Raw genomic sequence first — 24,404 nt, forward strand, 5'->3', positions numbered from 1 at the left:
TGCCGGGGCATCGCTAACCCATTTAAGGCAGGGGCCTGGAGGGGTAGGTGCACCAGTACCGGTACTTGATGTATACTCCCGATTAGGTATGGGTGTTTATTGTCTCCAGTCAGTGGAGTTTTTTCCCCGAAAGTGATGGGTTTTCTCAGGAGTGGCCTCTACCATATCAGCGCTAAATGGCCAGATTCTCCTTGGAAAGTGCTCGGCAGATCTAAAACAGTGAAGGTCTCTCCTGGTAATTGTATTGTGTGCATTGATGGTAGGATGTGCATTGTTGGGCTGTGCGAGTCCCTGATGCCAGGACCTTGCCTTCCAAGAGTCCTAACTAAACTCTTCCTTACATAATCCTACCAGGACTGTGTCTGACCTCAAGATGGCGTCTGGAATTCATTTGGACCATGGTTTCTCCCCCCCCCAAATCTGACAATCTCTGAGTACTCCTGATCTCCACACTGACAGCGGAGTCCGAGCACTATGTCCGATGCCCTGTGGAGCTGCTCTGTTCAGCTATTGAGGAGATCGGCCTTGGTTCATCCCTTTGACCGTCACCTACCCAGCTGAACTTTGGGCACAGTTTTTCTCCCTGTCTCCCTGTCTCACCCTCCCCCCATCATATTTCTGTAACTATTCTTTTTCCTTGTCTCCTATCTATATATCTGTTCCCATTTAGCACACTTTCTCTCATTGTCTACTTCCTTTGCTCCTATCCCCTCTCACCTGAATCCTTCCCCTTGCCCGCTACACCGCCTAGCCCCCTGTCCTTTTGTACCCTTTAACGAAGCACTCTTCTCCCCTTGTTGGGGAAAGATCCATTATTTATACTCTGGAGTCTCAGCAAACCCACTGAGAGAGTCCACTGCGCCAAGGGAGCCACTCACAGCTGAGGTATGGTATGGCACCCCTGGCCAAAGCACTCCCTCTCCCCTTTTTGGGGAAGGATCCAGTATGTAGGCCAGAGTCCACTGCGTTTAGGGAGCCTCTTGCAACAGAGATGGGGAAATGATACCACTTTCCCTGGGATCACAGTCTACTGGGCTTTGGACGCAGCTCAGACACGTCTACCGGTTTGTGTCCCCGTCACCTTCCCCACCCCTCTTTCCATGCTGTATTTTATCACCCTACCCTCCCCTCCTCTTCCCCTTCTCCATTCTCTCTACTTCCCCTGCTCTTACCCTCTCCTCTCCTGAATATCTCCCCTTGCCTGCTTTTTCCTATACGTATATACCATTTGTTTGTCTCGACCTTACTTGTCACTATGTTGCCAGGCTCTAATAACTGTGTAAACTTTTGTAACAATGTAACTTTCAATTTATGGTCTGATACTCATGTAAAGCGCTCTGATACCTCCGGGTCTAGCCAGCGCTAAATAAAACTTTTAAAATAAATAAATAAAAATAAAGGGATTGAGGGATAGCACAGCGAACTCTCAGTGCTATATTCTTTTTTATACGTTTTTAGCCGATTCTGCATTGGACACCCACACAAGTAAGGAATCATTTTTATTGGAAGACCAAGGAAAACACTGGGTGGTAGAACGTTTGTGCCGACGCCATGATCCCCCGCAGAAATGTAAGGAAAATATGATTTGTTTAGCTAAATTTGAGGTTTGCAGGAGATTCTGGATAGGAAAACATTGGGGGATCCAATCCATGTAAGTCACACTTCCCTGGACTCCCCCAGGTGTCTCGTTGTCAGAAATGTGTGGATTTGGTTGGTTTCCCTAGATGGCTGATGAGCCTGAGCCCAAAAACACAGGTGGCCACCTTGCAAAAGCAGGTCGTTTTGTGCTAGATAATTTTGATGTTCCCACAATAAACTTTGGGCCCTTGCCTGCCGGGGGTACTTGGCCCACCCACACAAGTGAGGTACCATTTTTATCGGTAGACCTGGGCGAATGCTGTATGGTAGGAAACATGTTCCAGTCCGGTGATCCTACAATTTTCCCAAGCAGAAATGTGCCATTTTTTTATTTTATTTCAACTAAATTTGAGGGGATTCGGAGTAGGAAAACTTTGGGGGATCCATGGAAGTCCACCCCCCTGGAGTCCACCGGGTGTCTAGTTTTCAGAAATGTCTGGGATTGGCAGGTTTCCATAGATAGCCGCCAAGCCTGAGATGAAAAACGCAGTCGGCTCCCTCGTAAAAATAGGTATTTTTGTAATTGATAATTGTGAAGTCTTCACAATATGTTTGGAGCTGTTTCACATTACAGGCACTGGGTCTAACCACAAAAATGAGGTACCATTATTATCTGGAGAATTGGGGTAATGCTGGGTTGGTGGAAGTTTGTGGCTCCCATTAGATTCCAGAACTTTCCATCACAGAAATGTGTGGAAAATGTAAGTTTTTTTAATGAAGTTTGAGGTTTGCTAGAGATTCTGGGTAACAGAACCTGGTAAGAGGCACACAAGTCGCCCCATCCTGGATTCCCCTGGGTGTCTAGTTTTACAAAATGTACATGGTTGCTAGGTCTCCCTAGGTGCCAGCTGAGCTAGTGCCCAAAATCCACAGATAGGCACATTGCCAAAAAAGGGTCAGTTTTCAAGTGGAAATGTGTCCCTGTCCCATTTTGGGCCATTACTTGGCATGTGTTCTAGGCCTACCCACACAAGTGAGGCACTATTTTTATTGGGTGACTTGGGGGAATGCTGGGTGTGTGGAAGTTAGTAGCTCCATGCAGATTCCAGAACTTTCTATCACAGAAATGTGAGGAGAATGTGTTTTTGTGGACAAAGTTTGAGGTTTGCAAGGGATTCTGGGTAACAGAACCTGTTGAGAGTCCCATCAGTCAACCCATCCTGAAATCCTCTGGGTGTTTAGTTTTTAAAAATGCACAGGTTTGATAGGTTTCCCTAGATGTGGCTGAGCTAGGGTACCAAATCCAAAGCTAGGCACATTGCAAAAAAGGGCCGTTTCCTGTCATAGGCACGAGACCTACCCACACATGTTAAGTACCATTTTTATCGAGATACTTAAGGGAATGCTGGGTGGGCGGAAGTCTGTGTCTCCCTCCAGATTCCAGAACATTCCATCACAGAAATTTGAGGAAAATACTTATATATATATTTTTTTTCCCCAAACTTTGAGATTTGCAAGAGATTCTGGGTAACAGAACCTGGTAAGAGCCACACAAGTCACCACATCCTGGCTTCCCCTAGAGATCTAGTTTTCATAAATGTATAGGTTGGCTAGGTTTTCCTAGGCGCAAACAGAGCTAGCGTCCCAAATCCAGAGCTCAGCACATCGTTTTTAACTGGAAAATTTGATGTGTCTAAGAATTGGCGGAAAATCCGTTCCGCTCGCGGATTTTGTGGATTTTCTGTAAATTCGCAATCCGCGAACTCTCGCGAATTTACCGAAAATCCGCAAATTCGCACGCAGCAAATTTTTTTTCTGGGTGATACAATATTGCGGCGTGCGGCGTTCACTTACCGTCATTCAGCGTTTGCCGAGTTGTTTTTCTCGATACTTTGCGAGTGCTGCGCCATTTTGGATCTTGCTTCGGGATCCAGCGGGAGTTTGGCAACGCATCGCGAGAGTTCGCAATTGCGAACATGTAGGTGCGGCGGGCAGCAACAATCTCGCACTCGCGAAATTACAAAATTTGCAATTCTGCACAAGAAATCCACTAGCAAGCAGCATAGACCTTCTGAAAATGATGATTTTTATCAGAATAACTCCTCAGGTTGACATTTGCCTGCACTTTTTGGGATTTGAGGCCTTTTGACTTTCTTTGGATCACTTTTGGATTAGAAATCAACTTTCACAAGTAAGTTTGTTTGGGGCATTACAGTTACTGTTCTGCAGAAAAACGAATTTTGCAAAACTGAAAGCACTCAGCAGGTGCAAAAGTTCACTCATCATTAGTAACCATTCCCTGCAATACTTCCTGAGGGGCCCCTCCAGAGTTCAGTTGCCTATGTTTGTTTGGGGCATTACAGTTGCTGTTCTGCAGAAAAACGAGTTTTGCAAAACTGAAAGCACTCAGCAGGTGCAAAAGTTCAACTTCAAACTCATCATTAGTAACCATTCCCTGTAGTGCTTCCTGAGTGGGGCCCCTCCAGAGTTCAGTTGCTAGTTGCAACAATTCTATGACCCTGCTCTGACCCTCACAGCAGGCTCATAGAATAGCTACAAGTAGGCCACAAAGGTCCTGGAGAAAGAAAATTGCACTGCAACAGAAAGCAAATTACAGATAAGGAAGCAGGTGCCAGACTGGAATTTTAAAACAGTGACACATTAATAAATCAACCCCAAATTAATTCATGTCAGTTAAGGCAGGGCAGGTGTGCTTGCTTTTCCCCCCCATAATCTACAGTGATGAACCAGAGGGTGGCATTGATGTACCAGAGGGTGGCATGGGTGAAACAGAGGGTGGCAGTGGTGAAACAGAGGGTGCTGGGAACCTGTGATGATGAACCAGACGTAAAAACAACATAGTCGTGACCGTTGCGAGCCGACAAGTAAGTTCACAATTGCGAACTGGTACAAAACCCTCGCGAACTGGCAAAAACCCTTGCGAACACAAAAAAAAGAAAAAAATCCGCAAATTCGCGAGAATTCGCCGATTTTGCGTATTGCGAGTTCTCAAATACGCAAATTCGCGAACGCCAGATTCGCAAAATTCGCCCATGCTTAGATGTGTCCATGATGCGTTGTGGTCTGTTTCCTGTCGCGGGTACTAGGCCTACCCGCACAAGTGAGGTACCATTTTTTGGGGGGACTTGGAGGAATGCTGGGTGGGTGGAAGTTTGAGGGTCCATGCAGATTCCAGAACTTTCTATAACAGAAATGTGAGGAAAGTGTGTTTTTGTGGACAAAGTTTGAGGTTTGCAAGGGATTCTGGGTAACAGAACCTGCTGAGAGGTACACAAGTCTACCCATCCTAGATTTCCTTAGGTGTCTGGTTTTTTAAAAATGTACAGGTTTGCGAGGTTTCCCTAGGTGCCAGCTGAGCTAGGGTCACAAATCCACAGCTAGGCACTTTTCAGAAAAAGGGTCAGTTTTCTGTGGAATAATTTGATGTGTCCACATTGCGTTTTGGCCATTTCCTGTCACAGGCACTAGGCCTACCCAAATAAGTGAGGTACCATTTTTACCGCAAGACTTAATGGAATTCTGGGTGAGTGAAAGTTTGTGGCTGTCTCCAGATTCTAGAACGTTCCATCACAGAAATATGAGAAAAATATATATTTTTTTTTTTACAAAGTTTGAGATTTGCAAGGGATTCTGGGTAACAGAATCTAGTGAGAGCCACACAAAACACCCCATCCTGAATTTCCCTTAATGTCTAGTTTTCAAAAATGTGTAGGTTTGCTAGGTTTCCTTAGGTGCCGGCTGAGCTAGGGTGCAAAATCCACAGCTAGACACATTGCAATAAAATGGTCAGTTTTCAGTGAACAATTGTGATTCGGGCCATTAACCTGTCACAGGCACTAGGCCTACCCACACAAGTGAGGTACCATTTTTATCAAGAGACTTAGGGCAAAACAGAACAGTAGAAGAAGTGTTATAGCCAATTGAATTTCTTTGCATTTCTGCCTTCCAAATGTAGGACAGTGTGTAAAAAAGAAGTAATTTTGAAAGATGTCCTCTAATTCACATTCTTGTGTGGGTACCTACAATTTCAGAGCTCTGCAAATAACCACTGTTTCTAACCTCTAAATTTTGTTTCGACTTCGGAAATAAAAAGGTTTCCTTTATACCTATTTCCACTCTTCAAATTTTACCAAATGAATTGCTATATACCCGGTACACAATGAAAAACCACTGCAAGATGCAGTTCAATTATTGGCTCTGGGTTCCTCGGGTTCTTGGTGAACCTCCAAGTCCTATATAACCCCACAATCAGAAGGTCCAGCAGATGGTAAATTGCTTTAAAAAATGTGTCATACTCAGGAGAAGTTACAGGTTAAAATGTGGCAAAAATGACTGCTTTTATTTCAACACAATTTCAATATTTTTTATTTTCAACGTTTAGTTTCTATTAAAAACCTTGAAGGGTCTACACAAATGAATTCTTGCTGAATTTATAATGTTGTCTACTTTTCAGAAATATAAAGTTTTCCGGGATCCATTATTGCTTAAACACCCATTTCTAAGACTAACTGGAAGAAGGTTGAAAGCACAAAAAATAGGAAAAATAGGTTATGTCCCTGTAAAAAGCCAAACCTGTGAAGAAAATGTTGGTTTTCTGACAAATGTCTACCTGTTCCTGAAAGCTGGGAAGATGGTGATTTGAGCACCACAAACCCTTTGTTGATACCTTTTGCAGTTAAAAAAAAACAGATGTTTGCTTCTGCAGCACTTTTTCTTGCAATGTTTCTGAAAAAATCTAAAATTAGCTGTATTTTGGCCAATATCATGATCCCCTCCAGGGGAATCTACAAACCTGGGAAACTTTAGAACCCACAAGATGTTGGAAGAAAAGGACATAAATTTGGCGCGAATACCTTATGGGGACAAAATGAGTTACAGGGGCCTAAGTGCGAGCAACCCCAAATAGGCATAAAAAGGCTCAGCACCGGGGTGGGGCGATCTAACAGCAAATGTGTTAATGTTATGCAGTCAATATTTTTATACTTACCATTATAAGTATAAAGAAACGCTATTTTTGTAATTGATATATTTTGCGCCGTTATTTCTTTATCACAACATTGTTGTGGTCAATATTATGTCTGTGATCTGTATATACCTCTTATACTGCTCAACAAGGTTAATTATTCAGACTGGCTAGACCAGCAGTGCTAACTTCTCACTCAATGATGGGCTTTCTTCACTTCAGCTCTAGCTTCATTCACTAAGTTTTATGGACCTTATCGACAAAAAGAATATTTTATTTTGTAACTAAATTCCTACATTGTGTTAGGGGGTATACCTTCATCGACCCACCCTGATAACTCTTTTTCATTTCATATTGTATTAACTATTTATTTAGTAAAACTTCCGCTAATCTAATTGAATACATTTGTGTTGAGCCTGTTGTAGTTAGAATATCTTTGTAAATAAACGATATGACAATCCTGGTCTCTGAATTTTATTAATGATATGGACCACTTCAAATTATACTTGTGCTAATGATCTATTACTTTAATTTGAAAATAAATATTTGGCAGTGCCCATAATATTTCAGCCAACTTCTGTATTGTTTTAATTGGTCTACAGACCTCACACAGGCCAGCAACGGTTGTGGGCGTCTGTCTGTGAGGCACCCAAGTGCATTCTAGAGGAGAAAGGAGCACAGTGTGGAATGTGTATTTTATTTGAAATACATCTATCTCTTCATGAGTAGTGACTGGTTGGCTGTTTTTTTTTCGATTTAGAGGAGCTGGAGGAGAGACCTTGGATTGTTTTCTGAAAGTGAATAGACCTTGAGTAGCTGTCTCGAGGTGTGTACATGTGATGCTCGAGTTGTTTTCCTAACAGCAACAAAATTGGTTGTGGTGTTGTTCAGGAAGCCTTTTCTAGGTAGCTTGGGTTAAGCATCAGAATCTATGGAGGGTTTGTAGAGGTGAAGTATTTGCAAAATGGCTTAGGTGTTTTAAGACAATTTACATTTAAGCTACTTTGTTAGTGTTGCTATAGTGTGTGGTATCTCAGTAGATGGATTTATGTGTGATGACAACAAGCTTGAACACGAAGCCAGAGCAGGAAACACAACACTGGAATATCTCCATCAATCTGCCCTACCACAAACTCTGAGGTCTTAAAGGGTTATAGACAGATCTATGTGTTTAAAACATTAGCAGTGCTTAGTGTCTACCCTTCATTTTCTTTTACAGAAGTGGGACTAATGGGTTATTCGAAAGAAATGGCACAAATAACAGACTTTGAGAGCAAGTCTACTAATGACACAGCGGACAGAAAATTCTGCAAAATGTACATCAGTCATTAGAAAAGTGTGGATTCAATTTAAGCTCATGTTTGTGGTCGAACAGACAGCACAAAGGGAAAGTAGGAATCTCCATTATTTTAAAGGCCATAACTTGTGCATAATTCAACCTTTTTTATATTATACCAGGTGAGTTTTAGAAGTGGCAGCAGTGTGGGTGTCTGTGGGTTTGAGGTGTTGACCGGGGAGTTGGGTAGTGTTAAGTCCAACTGTAACCATGCTATCCCAGTGCTGTCAATATTGTCATACCTAGGACAGCATCAAACCAATACAATTCCATTACAAACAAAGACAAAGGAAACAATACCTTGACATATTTCAGCAGTTTGCGCAACCCCCATGGTACGACAGCCAGCCATTCGATGCCAGGTACAGGCCAGGATGGGTCCTGGATTGCTACAACATCTTGGTCGGTTTCAAATCCAGGCTCCCCTTGAGAGTTATCTTGATGTTTTATTTTACGAGTGGTATAATAGTTTAAACAAAAGAAATCTGCTGTACCCTGAACCATCTTCTTTTCTTCTTCTGTAAACTCTGGAAGTCTTGATGTGGGGGATCCTTGCTTTTTACTCTTTGCACTCATCTGGGACTTTAACACCTCTGGGTAGTCACCACTGATGAAAATTGGCTCAGCAAGCCAGCCGAGGTTGAAGGCAAGGTAACGTTTCGCTGCTTCCTGATCTTCCACAGAGGTTGGATCAAAGGGTTCTGCCCAATGGGAATCTAGAGCTATTGATACACGACCATGCTGCGTCTCCTTGAATAGCAAGTGGTAGACATGCCAAGCTTTAGCATGAGCCTTGATCATGTTATGTGCTGCCTGGTAAGCTCCTGTTCCAGGGTCCCGAATTCCTGGAGCAAAGTAGCCTTCTTCATAGCCAAACCGAGCAAGAATATGAGGCTCATTGATAGTAATCCACCATTTAACTTTGCTCCCAAATGTGTTAAAGCAAAAACGTGCATATTCGGTAAATAAGTCGACAGTTTTTTTTGCTTTCCAACCACCCTGATCTTCTATACCTTGAGGCATATCAAAGTGGTATAATGTCACCAACGGAGTAATACCATTCGCTAACAGGTCATCGATAACCTTGTCGTAGTAGGCAATTCCTACAGAAATAAAAAAAAAATACAAATACTGCATTTCTAATTGGAGGTTTTGAAAACATAAAATACCAGTTCTGTAATGACTACCCTGCTATGCTTTCCAGTACATCTACACTCATTTATCAGACAATATGAGCACGTGTCTGAAACTACCGGAAGCTAAGTGTAGGAAGGACCACCTTTTCTAATGTATTACTTTTTCCTGAATATTGTACACATATTTATTAATTAAACATTATGAAAAGAAAATGGCGATGTCTGTAGCATGAGGCTGAGTAAGATGCAGGTGGGTGAAAGTGGGCTTAGATTGAATAAAGTCAGCAGCAATAAGCTTAGAAATGTCATGCAGAAAGTTGAGCCAGAGAAAAAGTCAAACGATATAACCCACAACAGATGTATGTATAGGCATTTATATAGCGCACTACTTTCCCGGAGGGTCCCAAGGCGCTGCAAAACCCTTCCTGGCTTCCCTGAGAGATGGTCCCTTAATGGGTATCTCCAGGGTGAGACCAGGCATCCCCGGCGGTCTGGTGGGGCCGTTAGTGAAGATGAGGCAAGCTAATGCCCAGAGTTGCCGAGTGTGATCGCTGATCAGAGTGGGCACCGAGTTGAGAGTATTATCGAGTCCGCTGACCCTGGTCCAGAAACCTGCCGCGCCGGGAATCGAACCCTGGTCCCGGGCCGCCCTCTGCTCTCGGGTCTGCCGCCTCTAACCAGTGAGCCACACTACCTCACAGATGGAAACTTTTTTGCAACTGCATGATACTGTTTACAGGGTCCGATGTTCAAAGACGTATTCACGAACCCAGATGTGTAATTTGCACCCTAACTGGTTCCGTGAACCTTTATGCAATTTATAAATTAACGTATGCACTCATAAGTTGCTTCAAAATTCCTACAGTCTCAAGGGCTAGCAAAACCACCTTCCAAATGAATAATAATCAGGTAGGTCGTAATGTGCAACCCTCTAAGAATGGCTCCAGCCGCATAGAGTGTAGCCTGCATGGGAGAGTAGACCACTATCCTTGCATTTGAAATTGCCAAACAGGAACCTTTTTTTTATTTATTTTTTTAAAGCCCTTGCCGAATAAACAGACCGGTGCTACTTATAAAAAAAATGTTTCTCGTTGTAGATCCCTTCGGGGAACAATCATTTCTTCCTAGGAGCATTCCTTGGTCTATGATGCTGCTTGACAGAATTACCAAATGGGAAGTGTAAACGTGGATTGCTTAAAAGTCAATGCTTGGAGTGTAAGAATTCATATTTTAGCTTCCTTAGGATAAATTAGCCCATGTTGTCCATCTTCACTGTGACACAGAACTTGAACTGCTGGTTATTCTTTGTGAAAATAAAGAACTCGAATGCTTCAGTAGACGAGAAAGTGATTTCAGGAGCTACCTAAGCAGAGTGAATCTTCAAAAGACAGTGTGATTGTCCCAAGCTAAGGGCCTTATTAAAGTTTGGCGGTCCCATGGGCCACTGTATCAGCTGTGGGGGTCAGAGCGCTGTCAGCTCGGCGGTCCCACCACTGTATTACGAGTTGGGCAGATCAGCATTGTGAAGACTATCACAGGACTGCAGAGACTGCCAACAGACCGCCAATCACCTAGTTCACAATCAGAGAAAGGATGCCTCCATAGAGCAGTACAGGGGAGCTGCACCGCTGTGCGTATTACAAGTTGCCTGGTCCACAAGCAGACCGTGATGGTCCGACTGCCTGCTTCAAGGTGGTGGTGACGAAGGATTTGGGGTGCATGCTCACCCCTTACTTCTGCTTCCAGGCACATTCCAACATGGATCTGTTTCTCCTGGTCCCCCCTTCACAGTAGGACCTTCCCTCAGAGGATTGCAATCCTGTGTGTAGTGATATACAGGTCAATGTGTTTCGTACCATGTACCTATTGCCAGGACTGCCAACATATGGTCCGAACCCTGGTAATGGGTAAATGGTATTGTCCCACATATATTGTGCATATGTGTGCATCGGACACATGCAGGTGAAATACACACACAGGCGTCAATATACTTGGTAACAGTACTTACCACTACTGCAAATTTTCCACCTCCACACCCCCTTGGCCAACTTGGAATACAGCAGTCTTTGAACTGCAAGCGCCGTGGGCCGTTGGGGGGGGCGCGGAAATAGTCCTACGGCAGTCTGACCGCCAAACTCACACTAAGGCACTAAGGGCTAGATGTAGGTATCCAAATACCGGTCGGTAATGGCCGAAAATACCGATTTTCGGCCGTTACCGACCGGTATTTGGATACGGAGATGTAGGGCATCTTCAAATACAGATTCAGTAATTTTACCGAATCAGTAATTTTACTGAATCAGTAAATTTACCGATTCAGTAAAATTACCGATTCGGTAAAATTACAGAATCTGTATATTAAGATGTAGGTGGCACTGTAAACAGTGCACAGGGCTTTGAGGATTTGTTACTTACCACCAACTATTAGTTGGTGGTAAATAATGAATATGTGTGTATATGCAAATCTGTGCATCACACCTGGCACACATACATGCCCTTGGGGCATGTATGTGTGCCACATGGCACACAAGCCCTAATCAGGGCTGCAACAGGGTGTTAAAGTGACACCCTGCTACCCTTGAATTATTCGGTATTTACCGAATATCATTCGATATTTTAGAATCTGTAAATCTGATGTAGGTAAATTTTCGGTATTTTTTACCGAATCGGTAATAAGCAGTAATTATCGAATCGGTATTTGCCTGGAGGCCCATAGGAATGAATGTCAATTACCGAATCGGTAATTACCGAATCTGTAAATACCGATTATTCAAGGGTGGCAGGGTGTCACTTTGACACCCTGTTGCACCCCTGTTTGGGCTTGAGTGCCACACATACATGCCCTTAGGGCATGTATGTGTGCCACATGGCACATGTCATGCACAGATTTGCATACACACAGGTATTCGTTATTTACCACCAACTAATAGTTGGTGGTAAGTAACGAATCCTTAAAGCCCTGTGGCACTGTTTACAGTGCCACCCACATCTTAAAATACAGATTCGGTAATTTTACCGAATCTGTAAATTTACCAATTCTGTAAAATTACCGATTCTGTAAAATTACCGAATCTGTATTTTAAGATGCTCCACATCTCAGTATCCAAATACCGGTCGGTAACGACCGAAAATCGGTATTTTCGGCCGTTACCGACCGAAATTTGGATACCTACATCTGGCCCTATGAGCTGAGAACAGAAGTAGTGAACACCAGTATTTGGCACAGTACAATAGTGAGAAAATCTTCAAATGTATTCCATTGCAACTGTTGCTCCTTTGCGTGATTTCGATTGGTTAGAAGCATGTGAACCATGTATTAATGTAGTAAATGTATGAAGCTTTGTTTAAAGTCCTAGAAAAGAGTATGGTTTATCCATGCCGGAGCAGACCCTTTCCCCACCGTGCGAAAGCAAATTTATGCTGTATTTTTACTACTCTTTACTGAGTTCTTTGCTGTATTCTCTATTGAATTGTATACTTACTGACTATATCATCTGATGGCCCACCTTAAGCATTTCTGTACTTTATCTAATTGAGTAAATCTTGGAAATTATGATCCTTGTCTGTCATGCTTTAACAAAAATGCCTTACTCTTGCCTTCTGCACCTTCTCAAATTAGCTGACCAAGAGAGAAGGGTCCAGTAAGGAGCACAATAGTCTGTTAGGGACTACACCCCTCTCCTGATCCTGTGCCAGCGCGTTCAGGAAAGTAAACTAAGATGTGGGTTAGCACGACTGATAGAAGATGTCCCGTGTAGACGTCTTTCCCTTTGCAACTCAGTTACAACACACCTCAAGGTGCCTGGGATTTTTCAATGATTTGCAACCAAAACTACAGTAATCAAGCATTGATACATATCATTGCAAATATAAAAATCCTTTTTGTGAGTCGGAAAGGCTTTTGCCAAACCTGTGATTTTGAAATCACAGGGTTGTATGAATACTGCATTGTTTAGTACATCAGGTTCCTAGCTCTTTAATTGACTATATGATTTTACTTCTATATTCCGATCCCTCCTGTACTATTTTCTATTTCTCATAACATATACATTTTACATAGACCGTACATAGCCTGAATGTTTTAGATTGTATCATTACTGAGTCCAGCCAGCTTTGTAGCAGCCACTCTCCTAAAAGCATAACTGGAGTTGCATACAATGAAGTAGTGTGGCTCACTGGTTAGAGGCGGCAGACCCGAGAGCAGCGGACGGCCCGGGACCAGGGTTCGATTCCCGGCGCGGCAGGTTTCTGGACCAGGGTCAGCGGACTCGATAATTCTCTCGCCTCGGTGCCCACTCTGATCAGCGATCACACTCGGCAACTCTGGGCATTAGCTTGCCTCATCTTCATTAACGGCCCCACCAGACCGCTGGGGATGCCTGGTCTCACCCTGGAGATACCCATTAAGGGACCATCTCTCAGGGAAGCCAGGAAGGGTTTCGCAGCGGTCGAAGCACCTTGGGACACTACGGGTAAGTAGTGCGCTATATAAATGCCTATACATTTACATACATTTACATTTGTAATTAGATTTTAATTATTCTGTTACTTCAAGAGATATGAAGGAACAGAATTTACCTTAGTTTTCAGTATGAGTGAAAGACATGTTATAATTATATTGCAAATGTTGATGCACAGCATTTTAAGACACAAAGGATGGGTTTTCTGATAGTGTTATATTGAAGAATAAGGGAGGGAAATCCAAAAGTGCTATACTTATCATGCCCACTGGTGTTATCTTCTGCAGCTCAGCCAGTTTGTGTTAGAGGCTGAGGAAAACGTTCTGCTCACAACAACCCAGCAGTGGCTGCTCTGCTAAGGCGCGCTGCCCCACTGCAAACTGAGCAGTAGAAAAAAGCAAAAGAAAATGATAATAACACTATGCTATTATTATTTTATTTTTCCTATGTCAGGAATGTTTGAGGGGCAGGGTTTCGCTCTCAACATAGCCAGCAGGGGAGGAGTGGTTGGGGCACTTAAGTGCGCATGACGGTTTGGCCAGCCGTCTTGGGCCTGCCAAAAAGTCATGCACATTTTGCATGTTCCCCACAAGGCTGTAATAGACAGCCTGGTGGGGAACATGCAGAGTCTGACTTTCCCCATCCAAATGCCACGGCATTCAGACCAATCACAACGCTGCTTTGCATCGTTGTGATTGGCTTAGGGGAGCCTGTGTGTATTTCCTGCTTCAAGGAGAAACAGAAGAGGATGATGCAAGGTGAGTTGGCGGTCCGGCAGCAAGGTAAGTAATGTAAAAAGAAATATCTAGGACCCCCTCCCTCACCTCACCCATGCTCCTCAGTAGCAGACGCTAATGCAACTGTCATGAGTAAATGAGTTGCTGACTAGGAAACAGCAAGATTCCTCATTAGATATTGTTGCATTAAGCGCTACGAGAGAGAGTAGGGGGCATTTGAGCCTACATTTGAATCTTTATTTGAGCTGTAACTCAGCATGGTATGAGGGTCAGGGAAAGCACCTTTTTAGGTTGTGAAGTGTCCTACCCCATCAACACCGACACTGCCGCCCGCAACCTCAGGCAATGGATCGACAACTGCGGCAACATTCTCGCCCGATCAAAAAACCCTCCAACAGAAGGACCGACAGGAAAACCAGCTGGTTCACCGCTGACTTCCAGGCCTACAAGCGGACCTGCCGAAAGCTCGAGGAGAAATGGCACCATGAACAGGCATCGGACAGCTACGCTGCCCACAAGAACGCCATCCGCAGGCACAATCACCTAATCCGAACCGCCAAAAGGATCTCCTGCAAAGACCATCTCGACAACAACGCGCACAACAGCAAAGCGCTCTTCAACATCGTGAAGGAACTTGCCAACTCCAGAGCCAACACCAACGACATCCCACCATCACAAGACCTGTGCGACTCCCTGGCCACCTTCTTTCATCGCAAGATTGGAGACATCCAAAACAGCTTAAACTACCAGACCCCCGACAGCCACCAACACCTCAGACCCACCGCCCACGGCCAGCACCAACCCACTGCTCGCCTGGACCAATGTGAACAACGATGACACCACCAAAATCATCCACTCCAGCTCTCCGTCAGACCCATGCCTGCACCATATATTCAACAAAGCTAGCGCCACCATCACACCCCATCTCCGCAGATCATGAACATCTCCTTTGATACAGCAACCTTCCAGGAGAGCTGGAAGCACGGCGAGATCAACGCCTTACTCAAAAACCCCAAGGCGGACCTGAGGGACCTCAAGAACTCCCGGCGAAGGTCATCGAAAAGAGTGTCAACAAACAACTAACCCGCTACCTCGAAGAGAACAACATCCTGGACCCGTTACAGTCCCGGTTCTGCAGCAACCACAGTACCAAAACTGCCCTTATCGCCACCACCGACGACATCAGGCCCCTGCTGGACAACGGAGAAACCGCGGCCCTCATCCTCCTGGACCTCTTAGCCGCCTTTGACACCGTCTGCCACCACACTCTACGCACACAACTCCACAACACAGGGATCCGAGACAAGGCCCTGGAATGGACCACTTCCTTCCTCCCCGGCAGAGCCCAGAGTATCCTCCTCCCGCCATTCCGATCCAAAGCCTCCGAGATCATCTACGGCGTACCCCAAGGATCATCCCTCAGCCCAACACTGTTCAACATCTACAAGGCACAGCTCGCCCACATAGCCCTATCACACAACCTCAACATCATCTCCTATTCCGACGACACCCAGCTGATCCTCTCCCTCACCAAGGACCCCTCTACCGCCAAAACCAACCTCCACAAAGGAATGAAGGCCGTCGTCGAATGGATGAAGGACAGCTGACTGAAACTGAACTCGGACAAGGCAGAGGTCCTCATCCTAGGCTCCACCCCCTCTGCCTGGGACGACTCCTGGTGGCTGACCACTCTGGGAGAAGCACCAGCCCCCACTGACCACGCACTCAACCTGGGGTTCATCCCCGATTCAGCCATCTCCATGACCAAACACGTCAACGCCGTCTCATCCTCCTGCTTCAACACCCTCCGCATGCTCCGAAAGATCTACAGATGGATTCCCACTGAAACCAGATGGACGGTCACCCAGGCCCTTGTCAACAGCAGGTTGGACAATGGCAATGCCCTCTACACAGAAGCCTCGACCAAACTCCTGAAACGCCTACAACGAATACAGAACGCCTCTGCACGCCTCATCCTCAGCGGTAAACACCCTAAATATCGATTCCAAAATATCGAATGGACAGAATATCGAATCAAAAATATAGAATAGACAGAATATCGAATTATCAAAATATAGATAGGACAGAATATCGAAATTGGGGTAGGAAATATCGAATTCCACAATATCGAATTTTATAATATAGATTCCCACAATATCGAATTGTATAATATAGATTCCCATAATATCGATTTCTTTTTAGTGTGTTATGTATGGTAGTATATGTGTTAAAGTTATGTATTATTTTTCTAATGTATGTTTAATTTTTTTAAGTAATGAATGTTATGTAATGTAATTTTTGTGTAATTTAATTCTGTAGCAGGTTGTGGGTTTATAGGGGAATAGGGTGGGAAGTAATTTAATTATAGTAAATTAAATATTACATGTTATTTATATGTATTGATAATTAATTAATTGATAATTAATTATTAATTGGTCATTCATGTTTAATAATTGGTAATTAATTTTTATAAATCAGAAAATAATTTTTATTAATTGATTAGTTGATGATTATGTTAATTGAATTTTTCATTATTAGGAGCGGGTTGTGGGTTTATAGGGGAAATGGGTGGGAAGTAATTTATTTGTAATAAAGTTAATATTTATTTTTATTTATATGTATTGATAATTAATTGATAACTAATTATTCATTGGTAATTAATTTATTAATTGGTAATAAAAAATATTTAATTGGTCATTAATTGGTATTAATTGGTCCTTATTTTTTATACATTTTTTATTGGTATTGATAATTAATTTAAACTTATTTTAATATTAAATCATTTCTTTCTCTACTGTTACACTCTCTGGAGTGGGAATAGCAATTTTTACCTCTACGCTATCCAACGTTTTCCCTACTGTTGCACTCTCTGGAGTGGAAATAGTAATTTTTACCTCTACACTATCCAACGCTTTCCCTACTGTTGCACTCTCTTGAGTGGGAATAGTAATTTTTACCCCCCCCCCGCTATCCAACGCTTTCCCTACTGTTGCACTGTTTGGAGTGGGAATAGTAATTGTTAACCCTACGCTATCCAACGCTTTCCCTATTGTTGCACTCTCTGGAGTGGGAATAGTAATTTTTGCCCCTACGCTATCCAACGCTTTCCCTACTGTTGCACTCACTGGATTGGGAATAGTAATTTTTACCCCTACACTATCCAACGCTTTCCCTACTGTTGCACTCACTGGAGTGGGAATAGTAATTTTTGCCCCTACGCTATCCAATGCTTTCCCTACTGTTGCACTCACTGGAGTAGGTATAGCAATTTTTACCCCTATGCTACCCAACACTTTCCCTACTGTTGCACTCGCTGGAGTGGGAATAGTAATTTTTACCGCTACGGTATCCAGCGCTTTCCGTACTTTTCCACTCTCTGGAGTGGGAATAGTAATTTTTACCCTCCCGCTATCCAATGCTTTCCCTACTGTTGCACTCTCTGGAGTGGTGTGGTAAATAAAGTATTACCCTGTCATAATTTCTATACTTAAACAAAGGGTCATGCATAAAATGAGAGGCAGAGTCCGTGGTGTCCGATTCAAAAGGGCTTTATTTCAATAACTCGAGTTAAGGGAGAATCGGTTCCATCACCACTAAGGTTCAGGAAGGGTCATCTAAACTTTATTCACAGAGTACAATATTTATACATTCAATCTCGTACATAGAGGAGGAGTGCTCCAGGCAGAGCAAGAGAAAGAGAGATAAGAGCATGTGGGTGTGCATATGGGCGTACATGTGGGCGTTCACTTGATGAGTCATAGGTGAGTCATAGGTGGGTGGATGCATGGAAGAGGGTTGCATGGCCAGCTTGAACTTCGCCCTACTTGTGTGCGCAACTTGATCATGACGTGCAATTGACGTGTAACTGAGGGAAGCTGGGGGAAGCTGACTTTCGGTCTAGTAGGGAGGCCTTCAGTGTCAGGGCGACCAGCACGTCTGGTATTATCTGATATCTTATGCCCGGGGATGTATTATCTGAAGCAAAGGTCGCTCTTCACCAAGAGCCAGTGTGGGCATATATTTCTTCGTTCATTGCGTCGGGCCGTGGGCTTTCTATGGACGCGAGCTCTGCAAATCACTTAAACGGAGACAGAAAGGCTAGGCCCTATCTCTGCAGACGGGTTCTGTTTACCTTCTTCACCAGGCAGGAATGTGATTCTGTAGAGCAAGCAGATAACTGTTGTGCAAAATACTGTCTTGGCACCCCGGGCTGGGCCCCTCTCGGCTGAGCAAAAAGTATGCGAGGTCAGGGACGCGTAGCTGCAGCCCTCAGAGTGTCTGGAGGCATGAAAACCTGAATTCGGGAACTGGCTCTGGCTGAGCCACAAAATGGGTTTTTCGTGATACATTAAAAGTGCATAATGCAAACACATGGGCCACATGGGCCTCAGTGCAATATTAACGTTTCTTTCATGAGGGACTTGGTGACTGGCATCCTAATGTGGGACGGAAATGCAGAGGCATCATTATTGCAGGCCATAGAGGGAAAATGCATGGGTGACATGCACGTACACTAAACGTTGGGGTACAAGCAGGGGACACATTGGTCATGTAAAATTTCTTTTTCCTCAGTGGGAATAGTAATTTTTACCGCTACGGTATCCAACGTTTTCCCTACTGTTGCACTCTCTGGAGTGAGAATAGTAATTTTTACCCTCCCGCTATCTAATACTTTCCCTACTGTTGCACTCTTTGGATTGGAAATGGTAATTTTCACCCCTTCGCTATCCAACGTTTTCACTACTGTTGCACTCATTATTAATTCCTATAATAATTTTTTTTAAATAATGTAATTATATTTTATTTATTTTCATATTTATATAATATGTTTATTTATATATTTATGTCAACATATTTTTATTAATGTTCTAAATATTTTATAATTAAGATTAATAATTATTTTATAATAATAAGTAAATTTATATTAAAAACATTTTTTACCTTTCATTTATTATTTTTACATTTTAAACTTTTTTACATTATTTAATTATGTTTTATTTAATTATGTTCATTATTTGATTACATTCCTAGTATTTTTCATACATCTAAAAAATGTGATATTTTAGTTAACTATATTTTAACATTCTATATTTTGGAATCAATATTTTAGTACTTACCTGTTTGTAGATAGGCATCCTATATTCTTGTCCCTCGATATTTTGGCGTCGATATTTTGATAATTCAATATTTTGTCCCTCGATATTTCAATACTGATCCATACTCGATATCACTCGCCGCAGCCACATCACACCCCACCTGGGAGTCTTGCACTGGCTCCCCGTCAACAAGAGGATTACCTTTTAGCTCCTCACCCACACTCAGAAGGCACTTCACAACACTGGACCCACATACCTCAACAGACGACTCACCTTCTACACCCCCGAACTGCCAGCTCTGCTCCTCCGACCTCGCTGTCGCCACAATCCCCCGCATCGGAAGAGCAACCTCCAGCGGCAGATCATTCTCCCACCTCGCCGCCAAGACCTGGAACACCCTCCCCATCCAGATGCGGCAGACCTAGGATCTGCTAACCTTCAGGAGACTGCTCTAGAACTGGCTGTTCGAGCAGTAGTGGCACCCCCCCCCCCCAGCCCCCCAGCGCCTTGAGACCCTCACGGTTAAGTAGTGCGCTTTACAAATAATTGATTGATTGAAGCTTTCAAGCTAATACTGGTGTACCAATAGAGAGCAGGCAAACACATACCACAAATGAACAGGCACAAACTGTAAGGGACAAGGACAGGAACAAGACAGAGAAAGCAAGACAACCCTAATGTCTACAAACTGAAAATTGGACCAATACTGGACAAACACACTAGATTACCACTAGGATTGTAAACAGGCAAATCTCACAAGTTCCCAGAGGAAAAGAGGATGTCAACATACCTGCGTTTTACTCTTACAGTCCAGGCCGCAAGAAAGTAACTCGCTCAGTCGCTAGGGCGAGTCAGATTTTATCAGGACAAGCTATTTTTATGGCCTACTGGCTAGTTCTGGTGAGTTGACAAAAACAGGTGTTTTGTTTGATTAGAGAGTGAATGAGCCATAATGATGCCTTTACATATTGTTTTTATCTTGTCACATTTGCACAGAGCCAGGGGTTAAATGTCAGCTTATATCTTCTTAAAATGTGCATCTTATTTCATCCTCGAGGTTGGTGTCTGCTTTTCTTTCTCTGACTGCAATGTTAGAAGATTTTGTAAAGTGAACTGTCAGACAATCAAGCTGTACAAAGAGTGTGAAATGAAAAGCTGTAGGATGTAATTTTTTTGTTACACAGAACATCTAAATAGCTCGTTAATGAACGGTAGAAACATTTTAACAGTTATAAAAGCACATATTTTGTCACTCTGTGTGATAGAAAAAACATTTTAATAGATGAAAACAAATCCAAAAACGTTACTTGGTGATGTGCAAATGATAAATATTTTTTCTGAAACCCAGTTTTCAAAGGTAATTTTTATTATTGTCTATGCGCTATTTAGTATTATTTGTCGAACAGCATGTTAGTGTGAAGAATTGTGGCATTTCAATTGACATTGTGCTGTTTGTGAATGATAGTGTGCTCTCACATCATGCTTTAGCAATATATTTACTAAACGTGAGTGTTTAAGCATGAGCCAAGAAACATTTCCCCTCCTCTACTGATATGGTCTCCTTTGCTGTATTGAGGATATCAGAAACCAGAAGGGAGAAGAACAAGCATCAACCATTTTGTGGTATAATACACAAGGCAAGGCTTGCCTTCTGGTATATGCAGTGTAACGGTGAGCTGGACCTGTGTGAGTCAGATGGACAGATGACTAGGTGTATTTTTGGGGGGGCTGTAACGTCCTTTAGTGACACCTATCCACACAGTGGAGGCGCTATGCCTCAGCCCACGGCCCACTGAAAAACATAGCGACGAACATATTGTGGCTTCACTGAGCTAAGAGTGAGGGACTAAAGATGCTGGTGTTGTATGGAGAGAGCTACTACAGAGGGTTAGCTAGAAATATTAAAGATGTATTCTGGAAGTCAGTATGTTTGACTTCGGGCCCATGGACACACACAAGAAGGCCCTTAAACACCTTGCTTGCGGGAGGAATTCCAGCCCGGTGCTGGACATTCCAATCGCGGGCGTGGTCGTGACGGAACCCACCCGTCATGCGCACAGGCCACCCGTGGCTCATGACGGCTGGGTTCTGTCATGAGCATCGAAGGTGTTAAAAAGGAGCGCCTTGTTTACTTTCTCTCTTGTAAATATTTTTATATCATCATCATTGAGAAGATGATCTGGACTTATCCCGTTGTGCCTGCGATGGTGAATGATGGGTACGCACCTGCAATGCAAGATCTCGGTATTCCTCATGGATTTCACCACAGGTATATATACAGGCTGTTGGCTCCAGTTCAACATGTCTTGTTGAACACAGTTATCCTTTGTAACCGAGTGCTGTTAGGGCGTTCTAATTCTAGTATCAGAGCAAAACACTACTCGCCTTTGCCCAGACTCCTTTCAGGTGTTGTCTCCCGCTCCCTGTCTGCACTCCCCTATTGCACAGGGACGTGCTGATCCAGGCTACCCTAACCGAATCTGCCGTTTCCCCCCATAAACGCTGTGGTTATTCTTCCAATGTTGCTTTACAATCCAATGATTTCCAACAGTAGGTTTTGGTAATGACCAAGTTATTTTATGTCAAAATGTGTAGATTTCCTTGAATCAAAAGATATTTTCGTAGTTTCTTTATGAAGTTTAAGCCAAACACTGGCAGCAGTGAGAGGGTGCTGCAGTTCCCTTTAGGGAGTGAACTATAAGCCTTCTATATTGATTAAAAAAACAAAAACATTATCACCTTTATAATCATACAAACTTTTACGCCATATTCCTTCAAATCGTGTGCTGCCCCAAAAATCTACCTCTTCTCATATTCACTCAAGTCATTCATTGTGGGGTTTTAGCCAGTGTATCAGCAAGGCTCCAAGCTGGGCCAGCATCGCCAGAGCCACCAGTATTATGGACTGCTGCAGAGATCCAGCCCTGTATTCTTAGCCAGTTCTGTAATAATTTCTAATAGCCGAGAGCCAGAATATCTGAACTGCTGCACACCACTACAACAAGTATATCATTTCAGCCTTGTTTGGTGTACTTTTCTGGCTTCCTTAGATTGTTCCTGGATTTTTCTTATGCACAACCCTTCTTATGAGATGAGTTGGATTCATTTTAGTTTTGGTTCATATCTTGCACCATTTAGAATCTATAATTTCAGAGATCTTTTCACACGCTCCCTGTCCCTTAGTTGGTCTATCTCCATACCATTCAGCAGTCCTCTGTAAATGGATTTTTTTTTTCATAATTCACTTAATTTTCATTAAGAATTTAAGGGTCAGTATTTCTTTTTTGATCCAGTAGAGCTTCTAATTTCCACCAGTCTTTCTCTATTGTAGGAAATTACCCCTGCAAACATTTGAAATGATTCTATTCTGGTGGACATATACACAGAGGCAAGATGGCGTCCACGCTAGACGTATGAGCAAGCTGCTCCTGCCGGACCTCACGGGACGATAGGCTGCTCGAGTCAGGAGCGGGCTGAGGAGACCACCTGAACATCGCTTCTGCTTCAGTGCTTAGTTCTGCTATGAGCAGGGTGCGATAAAATCATCTTTACCGGTGTTATTGTGGTGGTTGCGGGTAGCGGCAGCGAGCGGAGCCAGACTACGGACCCTGCGGCTCTATCAGTGGGCGGCGCTTTGGAGGCAGTTCAGGTGTCTCACCTGGTCAGGAGTTGACGGCGCAGCCCCTGGGAGTTGCGGTGTGGCCGTTGGAGACGCGAGTGCCGTGGAGGGAGTGCAGGAAGGAGCAATAGCTCCTAAAGGTCAAAAAGGACGTGGACAGGGAAATGCTCCCTCCGATGCACAGGGCGGACAAGAGGCTCTGAGTGCTGCTGCTGCACAAATTGATACACGCAGCAAGGACCCAGAAAAGACAGTAAGAATGGTGACTCGAGGTAAAGAAACTGTGGAAGTAAATGTTGTTAAACAACCAAAGGGGATCCCGGAATTATTTTCATCTATGAAGCAAAAGGAAAAACAGGGTCTACTAAGTGCTGATAAACCCGGGGAGAGTCCAGCTGTAATGACTGCTGAAATGACTTTAGCACTGAACGGGGGGACTGATGTTGGGCAGACAAGTGAGAGTGGGGAAACGGTAGTAGATGGAGCTCAGGGAACCGAGAAAGTGATTGGTTTGGAGACTGGCTTGGAGAATATGAACGATTCAGTTACTATTCAGAGTAATGCTGAAGTAATAAATGTCACAATGCTACATGAGAGCGAACTAGAACTAGAACTGCTCCCAGATCCTGAGCTAACTACTAACTTGATTACCCAGACTATTCGGACTCCGCCTAGTATGGATGGCCCCTTGACAGAGGGGGGCTCACAAGGGGGTGCCTCACATGTCTCACTGGTCCCTAATATTACCGAATCCGACTCTGCAGATTTATTTTCTCTTTCGGAGCAATCTATGTCTTCCACTTAAGACCTTGCACAGCAATATGCTACGTATATGAGTATTGATAACGGCAGTATTCATAGTAGTTTCGACTTGGAAGGCTCTGACCCCCCTACTGTTCGTAGACGTCAATTAAATCAGACTGGAGTAACAAGACTAGGAGAAACACAAAAGGATGCAGACGCTACATTAGCTCCATTGGGGATGGAGGAACCATCAGAAGAGATTTCATTAGAGCTGATTTATAGGACCATGATGCAGCATAGGCATGAACCTCGTGAAGACAGTCTGAGAGTGCAGAATTTGTGCAAGAAACTTCAGAATTCAGTCTGGCGTCTTGCCAAGTCACACTCAGAGTTTGTTGAGAGAGCTAATGAAGCCGAGGCAGGCATATCCACTCTCGAGGATGAACTGGTCCAACAAAAGAAAGTAATTGAACTACAACTTGCTATAAGGAGGATATCAACTGGAAATTGACTGACCTAGAAAATTGGTCACATAGAAATAACCTAAGATTTTTGCAGATTCCGGAGGGCAAGGAGGGGTCAGATCCTAGAGGATTTATAATTGAATTGTTAAAAAAAGCCTTTGCAGAATCTACTAGGTGGGATTGGGACAGGGAGGTGGAGCGGGCACACCGGTTTCCATTTAACATTAGAGCTAACCAACGGGATCAGAAA

The 24,404-nt window shown here is 43.5% G+C and overlaps 1 protein-coding gene across 5 annotated transcripts in view; it reads right to left on the reverse strand.

The window, feature by feature from the left end:
- LOC147725355 (cytosolic beta-glucosidase-like) overlaps positions 1-24,404 on the reverse strand; it is a 564,555-nt gene that overhangs the window by 187,245 nt on the left and 352,906 nt on the right. For all 5 annotated transcript variants that reach the window (XM_086964029.1, XM_086964028.1, XM_086964030.1 and 2 more), the window contains one exon: positions 8,199-9,001. In XM_086964029.1, the coding sequence (XP_086820155.1) occupies positions 8,199-9,001 (803 nt within the window). The remainder of the gene's footprint in view (positions 1-8,198; positions 9,002-24,404) is intronic.

The sequence above is a fragment of the Lissotriton vulgaris genome, chromosome 3_2, assembly GCF_964263255.1.
Source record: "Lissotriton vulgaris chromosome 3_2, aLisVul1.2, whole genome shotgun sequence".
Classification (NCBI taxonomy): Eukaryota; Metazoa; Chordata; class Amphibia; order Caudata; family Salamandridae; genus Lissotriton; species Lissotriton vulgaris.